This window comes from Chlamydotis macqueenii, chromosome 22 (genome assembly GCF_036417535.1).
Source record: "Chlamydotis macqueenii isolate bChlMac1 chromosome 22, bChlMac1.mat, whole genome shotgun sequence".
Classification (NCBI taxonomy): Eukaryota; Metazoa; Chordata; class Aves; order Otidiformes; family Otididae; genus Chlamydotis; species Chlamydotis macqueenii.
Genome location: NC_141577.1, coordinates 360,409 through 372,906, shown reverse-complemented (window position 1 = coordinate 372,906; position 12,498 = coordinate 360,409). Strand labels below are relative to the sequence as shown.

Sequence of the window (12,498 nt, the reverse complement as noted above, 5' to 3'; positions counted from 1 at the left end):
TTCCCCTTTTTTTCCCCTTTTTTTCCCCTTTTTTTCCCCTTTTTTTCCCCTTTTTTTCCCCTTTTTTTCCCCTTTTTTTCCCCTTTTTTTCCCTTTTTTTCCCCTTTTTTTCCCCTTTTTTTCCCCTTTTTTTCCCCTTTTTTTTCCCCTTTTTTTCCCCTTTTTTTCCCCTTTTTTTCCCCTTTTTTTCCCCTTTTTTTCCCCTTTTTTTCCCCTTTTTTTCCCCTTTTTTTCCCCTTTTTTTCCCCTTTTTTTCCCCTTTTTTTCCCCTTTTTTTCCCCTTTTTTTCCCCTTTTTTTCCCCTTTTTTTCCCCTTTTTTTCCCCTTTTTTTCCCCTTTTTTTCCCCTTTTTTTCCCCTTTTTTTCCCCTTTTTTTCCCCTTTTTTTCCCCTTTTTTTCCCCTTTTTTTCCCCTTTTTTCCCTCATCCCATCTGCTTATGACTGCTTTTTGGGCCCTTGAGCCATCCATGTGTCAAAAGCAATTCACGCTTTGCCAGTGCTGGGAGGAAAGCGGCAGATCAGATGCATCGTCCTGGAACTGAAAGAGTGAGATGTGTGTATTGAGCCACTGACTGAACCTGTGACTGTCAATGTGAAAGGACTCTTTCTGTATCGTACAGTGTGGTGGTCCTATTCAAAGCTGTCATTCCCTTTTTCCAGGTTTAAGGGCCTAACACAGACCTGTTCAGTCTATTTAGATTGTCATTAGCCAAGACTGTACCTCGAGCCACGGTGTGAATCCGTTCAGTTTATCCACCTGGCTCCCTGTGCTGATTTAGTAACTCTCTCCGAGTTACTTCTGTTCCAAAGCATCTTGCTGTTTCCCAGGCTGAGAAATCTCCTCAAAGAGGATGTGGCTGATTGGGGAGGTAATCTTCACTTTTTGTATCTGAAAATGCTTTGGAAATGTTTCTTTGTCTGAACTAGAGCTCTTCAGCTGTCCAACTTGTACTGCTGGCTTCAGAGCCTTCTGGTGCATCGTAATTTCCGTAACCATGCTTCGTGGTGACTGTCAGGATATTTCTGCTCTGGGCAAGGAAAGCTTTATTTACGTGCCTCAGGATGGCTCTGTGGCAGACTTACGCAGAGACTCTTGTCCCTGTTTATTCTTTCACTTCCACGCCCACAGAGTATTCCTGCCATGGTCCGACATCCAAAGCTCAGGAGAACAAAGCCCCGTATCATCTCTGTTTTGTTTCTTTTCATAATTGACCTGTTTGATATCTGTCCCACAGGCTGTCTAGCAGATAGGCCTAATAGGTTCTAGAGATGTTTTTTCTTTTTTTTTTATTATTTTTCCTTGAAAAAGAAAATAAAAATGTCCCCATATTCTTCTTCTTTTTTTTTTTTCTTTTTTTCTTCTTGCACTCTGCCCATTTTTAGTTAGTTCTTGCTTCAGCTTCTTTTAGAGCATCCCCTTTGGCTTTGGCTCTCCAGAAATAAGAATCCTGTGCAAATGGTGTCTTTAGGGAAAGAGAAAATGTCTTACCTTGTCATAATGCAGGTCTGTAAAAACAATCTTGCTCAGTGTTTATGTTTTCCATCCACCTTCCCTTTTAATGTGGGGGTATGCTGGTGAGGAGCTGATGGATTCTGGCCTGGGTGTTTAACTGATTGTTGTACATCATTCACCTGGGATGCTGGTCACTCTTAATGAGAATTTGAATTCTGCCTGTAATTAGGGATTTACAAGGACCGTGTGCTGTACATGCTTGAAGGGACATAGCTGAAATGTAAGGCCCCTCAAGGCAGCCTATAGGTACATCACAGTGCCCAAAATCTTAGGAGCTAGGGGAATTTCCTGCATGATTTATGCTGCAGGCACAAAACTCAGGAGAGGGACTCTGAGGTGACATTTGAAGAAGCACAGTTACTAAGTAAGTAATTCTTTTCCACTTTCTTTCCTTAAAGCATGCTAGAATTAAATAGTAGTCGCTAAGAAAAGCCATTACCAGACTGTCTGACCTAGAGTTAGAAGGACTTGAAAAATCCAAATAATCGTGTCACACAAAGTGTGTTGCTTGCTTTCTGGGTCCGCCTGCCATCCTTTGTGCATGAAAGCCCTGGCAGCGGCTGTAGACAGAGTTGTTGCGTGTTTGACAGGCATCTCCTACTATGTAACTTTGTTAGCAAAAGTAATCTTGTGAAGTGAACCATTACACTAGAATGTAAAGGTAATGATTTGTGACATCGCAGCAGTGTTGGGGAAAATATTTGCTTGATATGCCTCTTTGTGCGTGAAAGTCTGTGTATATGTATTTGGTTATATGGTGCCTTTTCACTTCCAAAGTGCAGCACGTAAAATAATTCTTGAAACTAGCATCATGATTAAGTATAGCACTGTGTGATGTAGTTCATTGGTATATTTTAATACTTTAAGTATCTAATATTCTAATATTAGAATGTAATTGTCTAGTTTTGTAGTATTTTACAAAAAGATTGATTTCCTATCTTCCGTTATCACTTGAGCACATCCTGGTATCTTCTACTTTGAAAGCACTTTTAAGTGCTACAGGTACGTCCTCACAAGTCATGTTTCCATTTAAGAAAGCTGTTTTGGGTGGAAGATCTGAATACACGAAAGCAGTAAACCAGAGCTAAGTTCAAATTCTGCACAGTATCACAAAAAGCCCAGTGTTGTGTAACGAGCTTAAATTTCTGTTCTGATTTCCTCATGCTTACAGATGTTGCTGAAAGAGCTACTTCTGCCTTCATTCTGTAGTATTAACAAGGGAGATCATAATTATTCCTATGGTTTTAAGCTCATCTTCTTTGAAGTGTTCTCTCTTCAATTTTTTAATATTTCCCATATCTCACTATTTGCTTTCTGTGTATTTGCTGGTACATCTTCACTTTCATCTGCATCACAAGCTATAGTTAGATTTACCCTTCGACACTGGCCCCAATTTTTTTCAGCATGCCAAATTACCTTTTGAGTATCCATCTATGGAAGAAATAATCTCTTTGATTTAATGGGGTTGATTCCTCTGGCTAAGACAGCTGAGTGCAAACTGAATGTTGTGGATTGACTTTTGTGCAAGTTCTCTAAACCTCACGACAGCAAGTCCTTGAACAGCAGTTAGAGGTAACAAGCTTAGAACCAGAACAATCTTCATCATTTTTATTGCTGGCCTTGTTGTACAGCATCAGGTTCTATCATGCTCTGGAATATTGTATGTTTGATCAGTTATAGAGGCTCGGAGGAAATACGAAGCTAATGGCGTTAGGGTGGCTGCTAACAGAAATAGCTTTTATTTCTATTAGAATTTTCCACAAGCTTTGATTCTGGGAAGTGAAGGAGATGAGACTACTGCTTTTCTCATTGCTCTACTAAATCACCCTCTGCTTTGGTCTAGACTTACAAATTTGTTCTGTTGTCCTGTTACAGTCTAGCATCTCATTAAGAAACTAACTGCAAAATCAACTGCTCTTGCTGACATGTTTCCTGATTTAGATGCAGCTGGATCCAGCTGGGTCTTAATGCCTGAGACAGTCCTATCAAAGGATTTTTTATTTTTTTTATTCCCCCTCTTGACACTGTTAAATCTAGTTGCATTTGGAATTTAATTAGGAGTTAGTTTAATTGTGTTTTGAGCTATTATTTCTCCCATTCAGCTTTCCTAGCAGGGGCTGTGAGTCAGGAAGACTCTTGAGTTCTATTTCTGTCCTTGTCACTAACATTAATGACCTTGGACTACTCTGTGATGGGTTTTTTTTTTTCTTTTCCCCTGGTGGAAATGAGGCTTCTAGTCCTGCTTTTTTCCTGATTGTGGTGAGGAGAGAGTGCTTACCTCCGCAGATCTGAGCCGAATAGCTCTCCTTTACTCAGCTGGACTGTCTGTCTGGAAACAGCAAGCAGAAGTTGAAACATGGATTTTATTGCTACGTGATGGAATGTGATTTTTTTTTTTCTAGCTCATAAAGAATTCCTCTATTGCTTCCAGTGATGGAGATCAGTCTTCTGAGCAATGGCTTGCTGTGTCTTTGGTTGTTGTGCAGGAATGAGCTGTGATAGTAACTGATGTCATAAAAAACATCCATGCAAGTTTGAAAACAAGCTATCAAGACTTTGCCAGAAAAATCTGAAGCAAAGCCCCACTCACCCGTTGCTTGAATTACTCTTGTTATATTTACTTATAGATAAAGCCACGCGTAGCAAGTAATTCACAGTAGCTATCTACCCTCTAACACTAAACAATCATTTGATGTATTTACAGTCAAGTAGGCTGACAAGGTTTTAAAATTTGTTTTAGAATCCGTTGTAAAGAGCTGGAGCGCATGGGAGGAGTTGTGTACACGGGCCAGTGCTTTGGGCATGGAAACAGAGCCTTATCTTGTGTTTAAGGGCAAACTGGATATAACAGTGGCAAGGGCAGCTGCCGAAGAGCTGAGGCTTTCCCGAGCTTAGGGCGTTGTTCCAAAGGGTGTATTTGCAGAAATTTGCTTTTGAGGAAGTGGGTTTGTGACAGGAATCAGCTTTGTGTTACCTGGGAGGTTAATCAGCCTCCTTGCCCCGTTACTGTTGTGCGTATAATCCCAGTGTTCACTCGCCCAGGCCACCTCTCTGACCAAGATGTGTTACGGTGTCGATGCAGCTGCAGCGGAATAATTTGTCCTCTCGTGAGTCGGGGACTTTGCCCAGGTACATGCACTTCTTGCTGCCGTAAGAACTCATCACGGACTCCGGGTGCTTGTAGACAGGTATTGAGTTTTAACCCTGAATCTGCTGCTGCCATCTCATGCAAAATGATTCTGGGCCTGCAGGATCATGGGGCAAAAGAATATTGAGCACGAATTCACCAAGTGAATTCAGTCCCACGCTGTTTAATACACTTTGGTTACTTCTTGTTATTATGCCTAGCGCTGTTAGAGGAAAAAGGTGAGGTCTGGGTTGTAGGTGGATAAGCTGAGGCACACCGTAGCGGAAGTTGCCTAGTGGGTCTGTGAGAAAGGTCGGGAACGGAAAGCAGAGAGGAAATACCAGTCTTGTTGGAGTTGGTGAGATTGGGTTCGCTTAGTTTTGCCAGGGCTTTAATTTGGTAGCAACAGACTCAGGTTTTACGTGTGGTCACCCCTTTACCATTCTTGAAAGAAGAATGATACTCTATTTAAAGTTAGAGGAATGAGGTGACGTTAGATTAATGCTTACCAAGGAGAGACTCTGTAATGGTTGTCAGTTGTTTTGAAGGCTTATTAGATGAAAATCTCTGCAATTCACCTGATGTTTTATTTGAGGACGGAAGCTAACATGGATGCTGTAAAACAGGCAGGTTAGCTAGCATGTCTCTAAATTGCTGATGGGTTCTATTGGAATTACTGTAATCTTTAATTATAAAATGTAATTACTTGAGAATGGATTATCAATATTGGTGTCCATTTCTGTGGGTTGCTTGGTAACGTCTTTCATGTGCTGAAGGCACTGTCTGTTCTGCGAGTTACAGGCTTTTAAACCCATGAAGGAAAAGCCTGTGGATATTAGCGTCTGCCTAAATGGAACCTTTCAGTCAACTGGAGTTAACACTCAGCTTTTTTGTTATTATTTTGCTATTATGTAAAAATAATTCTGAGGACAATGTCCCAGAGAAGTGGCCTGAGAAGTTGCTCAGCTTTATATTAAATATTTTGAAATAAATTCTAGCCTTTTTATAACATTCTGCCATGGTGTTTGTATGGATATTTATATTTCCATGTGATAATATTAAAAACAGCAACAGATAATAAACATTGTACTATTTTGTTACCTTTCCTGCAGTCAATCCTGAATTATACAAGTGTCTGCAAGTCTGATTAGAAAAAAATACCATCTATTATTCCAAATATAAATGGCTTATCCTGATGTGTTCAGGCAGACTTTTTCTTCTGTCTGCAAGACTGACAGTCGATTCCTCTTTTTCTCTGCATCTTGTCATCTGGCAAATTATTTTTTACACAGCTGGGGAAAATATATGGCACTATATTGCAGGTTAAAATCCAAGCTAGAACAGGGCTATTTTGGGTTAGCGAGAAGGTTGGCAATGGGAAAGAACAGGTCCTAGTTTTGAAACTGATCTGACAACTAATCTCCCTCCAGCTGCAGAGGAAGGAAGAGAAACCTGTCTGGTAACTTGAGGTGGGGAAAACCAAGTAAGAAATAGAACAGGAAAAGAAATACTTAAAATTACACTCATACCACCCTTTTTTTTTTTTTTTTCATAGAATGGTTAGGGTTGGAAGGGACCTTCAAAGGTCATTAAGTCCAACCCCCGTGCAAGGAGCAGGGACATCCCCCACTAGATCAGGTTGCTCAGAGCCTCATCCAGCCAGGCCTTGAATGTTTCCAGGGATGTTTGCTTTTGTTTGGGTTTGGTTTTTTCTTTTTTGAAAACCCAGACCAGGAATTTCTATGATAGCTTAATAGTTCAATATTTGAAGAGGAGTTGAAGAAGGGAGGCTAAAGAGTCACAAAAGTGGTTATCTTGTGAAGATAATGGCTTTGGGTAATGTTCCTTGGAGGTTCTTGAAAGGGGCTGATTGGTTGGTATATTTAGATTTCATCTTTTAAGCATTTGCTAATTATCCCAGCCTGGATGGATAAAACTAATCAAATAGCTGTTTGGGAATGCTCTGCTTTTTGAAATATTTCCTGATAACAAAAGGAGGGCAAGTGATAGTGTGGGGGACTTTTTTTTTTACTGTTTTTTTTTTTTTTTCCTCTCATCTATCTGCTTTTTGCAAGTACATAAACCCAGGGATTTGCAGTGGTTTAGTTATTACATATATTAAAGAACATCAGATTTGCACATCTCTTCAAAGTGAAAACACTTACTTGGTCAAGTTCTTATCCTGAGCCCTGTTTCTCCATTATCGGGGTCACAGAGCTATGGATCTATTTCCATAATTTTTGTAGTTCTGATGCCATTTTAAAAATCTAAAATGGCACAATGTTAATGCTGCCATATTGTGATTTGTCTTGACTAGAATGGCATAAACTATTCACTTCTAACCTTGGCGTCTCATCAGAAAGTGATGTTAAACACCTCAGTATGCAGATTTCCATTTTGCACCTCTCTGCTCCATCCCCTTCTGTTTCAGCCTGACATTTGGAACCTCTGTCAGAGAAAGCTCCTGAAAGTTCCATCTCAGTCCTCCGTACGGTATATAAACGTGGAGCCCCACTTTTAGAAACTCGATGAATCTCTTTAGTGGTGTGGAAGTTGAACTGCTAAATTTGGCATGGAAAGACATCTGCAGAAAGCCAGAATGAGCAGAATGGCACAGATGCTTTTGGCTTTTAAACTTTTCCTGTTGCTGCTTTTGGACCCGTCTTTAAAGACAGGAAAGCTTCATCTTGGAAAATGAAAGAGTACCACGTTATGCATCTTGTCTCACATATATACAGAATTTAAAAGCAGTGACCAAAATTTGGTCATGTAAAGGAAAACTGACAACTCTTTAGTTTGACTAGGCAGCATATCTGATCTCATCCATCCTCTGCCTGATTATCAGCTCAGGACAGAACAGAGGAGAAGGCACTGCAGCCAGCACAGCCCAAGAAATCATTTTGTAGTGGAACTTTTTGCAACACCATGACAAATGCAACTTAAATGGTTGAATAGGCAAATTAAGAATAAATGTATTTATTCAAAAAACACTTGGAAGTCCTATATGAAGTGAGTCACTTTGGCGTGAGTGTCTTGTCAGCAGGCCTCATGCAGTCCCTCCTCGTCTGAGAAGACAGGATGAGATTTCCCTTGTAGGATACAAACAGCTGTTGAAGGGAAACCCAGGGTGGTTTTCTGTCCTGTGATGGAGGTGTCCGTGAACTCTGGATCCCAGGGAGCCATCTGCACCAGTGTGGCAGAGATGCTTAAGTTTCTCCCATGGTTTGAAGAAGAAACTTCTCACTTTCTGGAATGAAGGGGTTAAAAAAGTTGAGCAAAGGAAATAACTTTAAATTTCATACTCAGCTTAAAATGAGGCTGATTTAGAACTACAACGTTAGGAGTTTTATGCAACAAAATAGAGTAATTTCCACATCTTCTCTGTGTCCCGGCTCTCTGTGTGCCAGAAGGGTGGGTCCTTCTCCCTCAGTTCTGCTTTAGAAGATAAATGAACCAAATAGATTGCCTCGCTGTTTCCTTTCTGGTGCACGAGACCTGCTGCTCGCTGTAGGAAAGCTGTCTTTGTGGAAACGCAGTCTTCCCTACAGCAAGCTTCAGGATCAAGCTCTGAGAAGTAAAAGCGTTCACTCGGTACTGTCAGAGTCCAGAGTTCCTCAAAGATTTTCCCATTACGTTAGTGAAGAATCAGAACTTCCCATTTAGAATAATCCTGCCACTGAAAAAAAACCTCCAGAGATCTAGCAAAACCAAAATTAACACTTTCAGGCATATTTGAGTGAATTTTGTTAAAGATTCCCCTCCCCACCCCGGTCATTATTTAGTGCGCTCCAGTGACTAATTCATCCCACACTGAGGTTTTTAAAACCCAAGTTGACTTTATTTGTCCAACATTCCTTCTTCTGGTGGTATTGGAGTCTGAATGTTATCAGTCAATTCAGCAAATGTTTATCCTTGTCCATATGACCAGCTCTGTGAAACTTTGCTTTGGAAGCTTGATGTTTAAAAAGTGGAGGGGGGGGGGAAATCTGGTGGTGGCTTTGTGTGTATGTGTGCTAATTAAGGAAGATCCTGCCAGAGGCTTGCAATGTTGGGCTTGTGAAACACACAGCTGGAGGGAAGGACAAAAGTAAGAACTGAAATGACAGTAGGAATTTCAGACCAAAGTAACCCGCATATTCTGATCCTGAAATAGAGCAGTAAATGCTGTTGCAGACACTAGACAGAGGCCCTCTGCAGAGGAATGATTTGTTTTAAACTGTCATTTTTCTCTCAAATGTCTTGTTTGAGTGAAGCGTTTTAGAAGACTCTTATCTTTGTTGAGCAGCGGTGGAGAATATTGTAGAGTCTGTGAAGCCACCTTCTTCCCCTTTGTTATCTGACTTTTTTTCCCAGGGATTGAATCAAAGAATGTACAGGTCACTGCGATGCTGGGGCTGAGATTGCTCAGAGCCAGCCTGCGTGGATTATAAAAGGGAGCTTTATTTAAGGCACTCCTTAGAAGCTGGCAAGTCCTAGTCTCTCCTAGCTGCAGAGGGGATTCTTGTAGGTTTAATTTTCCCTAGCAGCTGGAGCCAAAGAGGCAGGAGGACAGAAACAGCTACGCTGATGTGTGTGTTGGAACTCGCACAAACCTGCTGCCTTGCAGCCCTCAGGGAAAGGTTAATGTGCTGAGCCTGAGCAGGACAGTCCAAATGTCCCAAAAGGAACTGTTTTATTTGGAATGGGTTTCTCAGAAATCACCCAGCCCATCTGCTGGATTCCCTTAAGAACGCACTTTGAGTTTTGATAGGAAGATATCAAAATGTCACGGATCTCCCTTTTCTCTTTTATGAAGCTATTCTGTTAACGAATAGTAAGAAAACTTCTGTGGGGTCCTTAAACAAAGACCAATTTCTTCCTTTGCTCGCCACAATATTAAGTGCATTGTGTACCTCAGTGGTGCTGCTTTGCCAAAGTTGTGTGTGTAACTGCTGCTAGGTGGGCAAATGGTGGGTGGTTTTGCAGTTTGATCAAGTTTCCTTATCACTATCATAAAGAAATGCAAAAAACTCAGAAGGTAACATCCCTGTACTTAGGGATATATCATCTTTGGCCTTGCATTTTTAGCCTATTTTAATTACCATTCTGAAAGTACACTGATACTCCTCAGAAAACATCAGAAATTCAGAGATGGAGGCATCTTTCTAAAATTTCTGCTTAGTTTGCACAGCCCCGGGGAACAGTGGACTCTCAGTGTGTTGGATACTGTGGTATTTCTGAAATGTTCCAGTCCCAAGTTCTGCACGAGGAGCAATGAGTCTGAGGCTTTAAGCAAATTGCTAAATTCAGCCCCATTCGTCAGTGTTCAGTGTGAGTTAAGATTTTCTAATTAATGGGCCATTGGCTGCTGGGTTTAGCAGTGAATGGGAAACTCTGGTTCCCAGAGCTGAAGTTCAGAAAACTTTCCGTTCTGTTGAGTGTTTTCATTCAATTTTTTTTTTTCTACAGATGATGAAATTTGCTTGGGATAACTACAAACAATATGCACTTGGAAAAAATGAACTGCGACCGCTGACTAAGAATGGCCACATTGGCAACATGTTTGGTGAGTTCTGAATCAATTTTAGTGCAGTTTCATTGCATTTTTTTTTTAAAGGTCACATGTCCCTGTCAGTGCCTTTCTCTGCAATGCAGTGAGGTATCTGTAACTGCTTTGATCTCTTTCTATTTTGATGAAGTGAGACTTTCAACACAGTTCCTAGGGGTTACCTACCCACATCGCATTGCTGGAAATCTCATTCCTACAGGGGTATCTCTCAGTGCCCAGCCTGTATCGCCTCTGTGCACAGATCTAGGACCAAACGTGTCTGAGAACAGTGCTAAAACCAACCAATGTCTTTATTAAAACATGAAGTCATTCCAAACCTGACCATGCTGCTATTTGTCGAAGCGTGTAGACGTCAGGACCTGACCAAACTGAGCATTTTCTCTCTCGTTTCTCCACTGTTGAGCAAGATGTGAATTCCATGAAATATTGAGTGAGTGAATCAATATTAAAGGCTCTTTATACTATGTGCTTACTGGCTTGTATAATTTTACTCTTTAGCAGATCACCTTTTTTTTTGTGTGTGTGTGAACCACTTAGATAATTTCAGTGCTATTCCCCTGCTCGTTCTGGTGGGATACTTGTTGACTTTTTAGGATATAAATTTCTTTTTCCTCATTTGCACTCAAAGCATTTCCCTGTGGTGCTCACTCTGCCATAGCTTGGCCTTGCCTGCGCAGGTTATGTCATGGTGAGAAGATGCAGAAGATGGAGGAAGGCCAGCAGAATCTGCTTTAGGAGACCTTTCCTGCCTCTCCTTAGGAAAATCTCACTGTCAGAGGTCTCTTGGCTTTTTTCCACAGGACTCTGCTTTGCAGAGATTATCTCCCAGAGTCCCTTGGCCAGATTAGGGTGGAACAGAGTTCTTTAGCGGGTGAATTATCTGTGAGTTTTGTTTCCTTAAGGCAAAGGGATTGAACTAATCCAGTATGAAGAAATATTCCCATTCCTGTTTTTGCACTCTAGGTGTCCCAGTTCTTCTCTACATCAGGTACATGACATGTGTGGTCTTTCAGACCAGGAGATCTACTGTTTGTGTGGAGGCTGAGTACAGCCTCCTACGCAGGCCTCATTAGCTTTCCGGAGCTGTGAGATGTGTGTGAAAGTGAAGGTTTGAAGGTGAAAATAATATAAAGTGTCGTCTAGGATGGCCAAAACCTTGAAGAGCAGCAGCCCTGTTTGGCCTCCAGACTGTAAAGGCAGATGGCTCTGATGGAGGTGGCAGAGGAAGGGCTGGCTTTTAGTTTAGCCACAGCACAAGGAGAAACCGTGATGTTCTGTTTGTGGTGCCACCATCAAGTCCTTTTATTGCCCCAGATGAGGCACTTCTCTCTTTAGTTCCTGCAGAAGTACCAGGAGAGTTAACTCACATCTGGTTGTGCAATACTGTAAGTTGCGTTAATGATTGCTGGGCTATCTGGAGGAAGCAGTTTTGGAAGTGTGCCTTGTAGTAGCACAGGCTGTGTGTGACCAGCCACTGCTCTTGCCCAGTCTCACTTTGTCAGGAGCAGTGATTTGCGTTTGTTCATCCTTTGCTTTCCTCTTTCAATGCCCTGAGAGTACCCAGTTTTTTTTTTTATTTGAGAACTTGCATTAACTTCAACACTAAGTTAAGTCGGGCAAAAAGGCGAGGTGGCCAGCATGGATGAGCAAGGAGCTCCTGGACCAACTGAAAGTGAAGAGGAAAGCCTATAGAGGGTGGAAGCTGGGACAGGTAGCCTGGGAGGACTACCGAGTGACTGTGCGAGCGGCCAGGGATAGGGTGAGGAAGGCTAAAGCCCTGATGGAATCGAATCTGGCCAGGGATATAAAAAGTAACAAGAAACGCTTTTACAGGTATGTAGGGGACAAAAGAAAATCCAAGGAGAATGTAGGCCCCCTCCGGAAGGTAATGGGTGTCGTGGTTACCTGGGATGTGGAGAAGGCTGAGGTACTCAATGACTTTTTTGCCTCAGTCTTCACTGATAAGAACTCTTGTCTCCCCACCCAAGCTGTGGAAGGCACAGGCAGGGACTGCAAGGATGAAGAACCGCCCACAGTGCTCGAAGAGCAGGTTCGAGATCATTTAAGGAACTTGAAGGTGCACAAGTCCATGGGGCCTGATGAGATCCATCCGCGCGTCCTGAGGGAACTGGCGGATGAAGTTGCCAAGCCACTGGCCATCATATTTGAGAAATTGTGGCGGTCTGGTGAGGTCCCCAATGACTGGAAGAGAGGAAACATAACCCCCATTTTTAAAAAGGGGAGTAAGGAAGACCCGGGCAACTACAGGCCGGTCAGCCTCACCTCCGTGCCTTGCAAGGTCATGGAGCA

The 12,498-nt window shown here is 42.0% G+C and overlaps 1 protein-coding gene across 1 annotated transcript in view; it reads left to right on the top strand.

Moving 5' to 3' along the window:
- Window positions 1-12,498, top strand: part of MAN1C1 (mannosidase alpha class 1C member 1) — a 68,453-nt gene that overhangs the window by 9,587 nt on the left and 46,368 nt on the right. Inside the window, exon 3 of the mRNA XM_086764925.1 lies at window positions 10,089-10,185. Within this exon, the coding sequence (XP_086621051.1) occupies window positions 10,089-10,185 (97 nt within the window). The remainder of the gene's footprint in view (window positions 1-10,088; window positions 10,186-12,498) is intronic.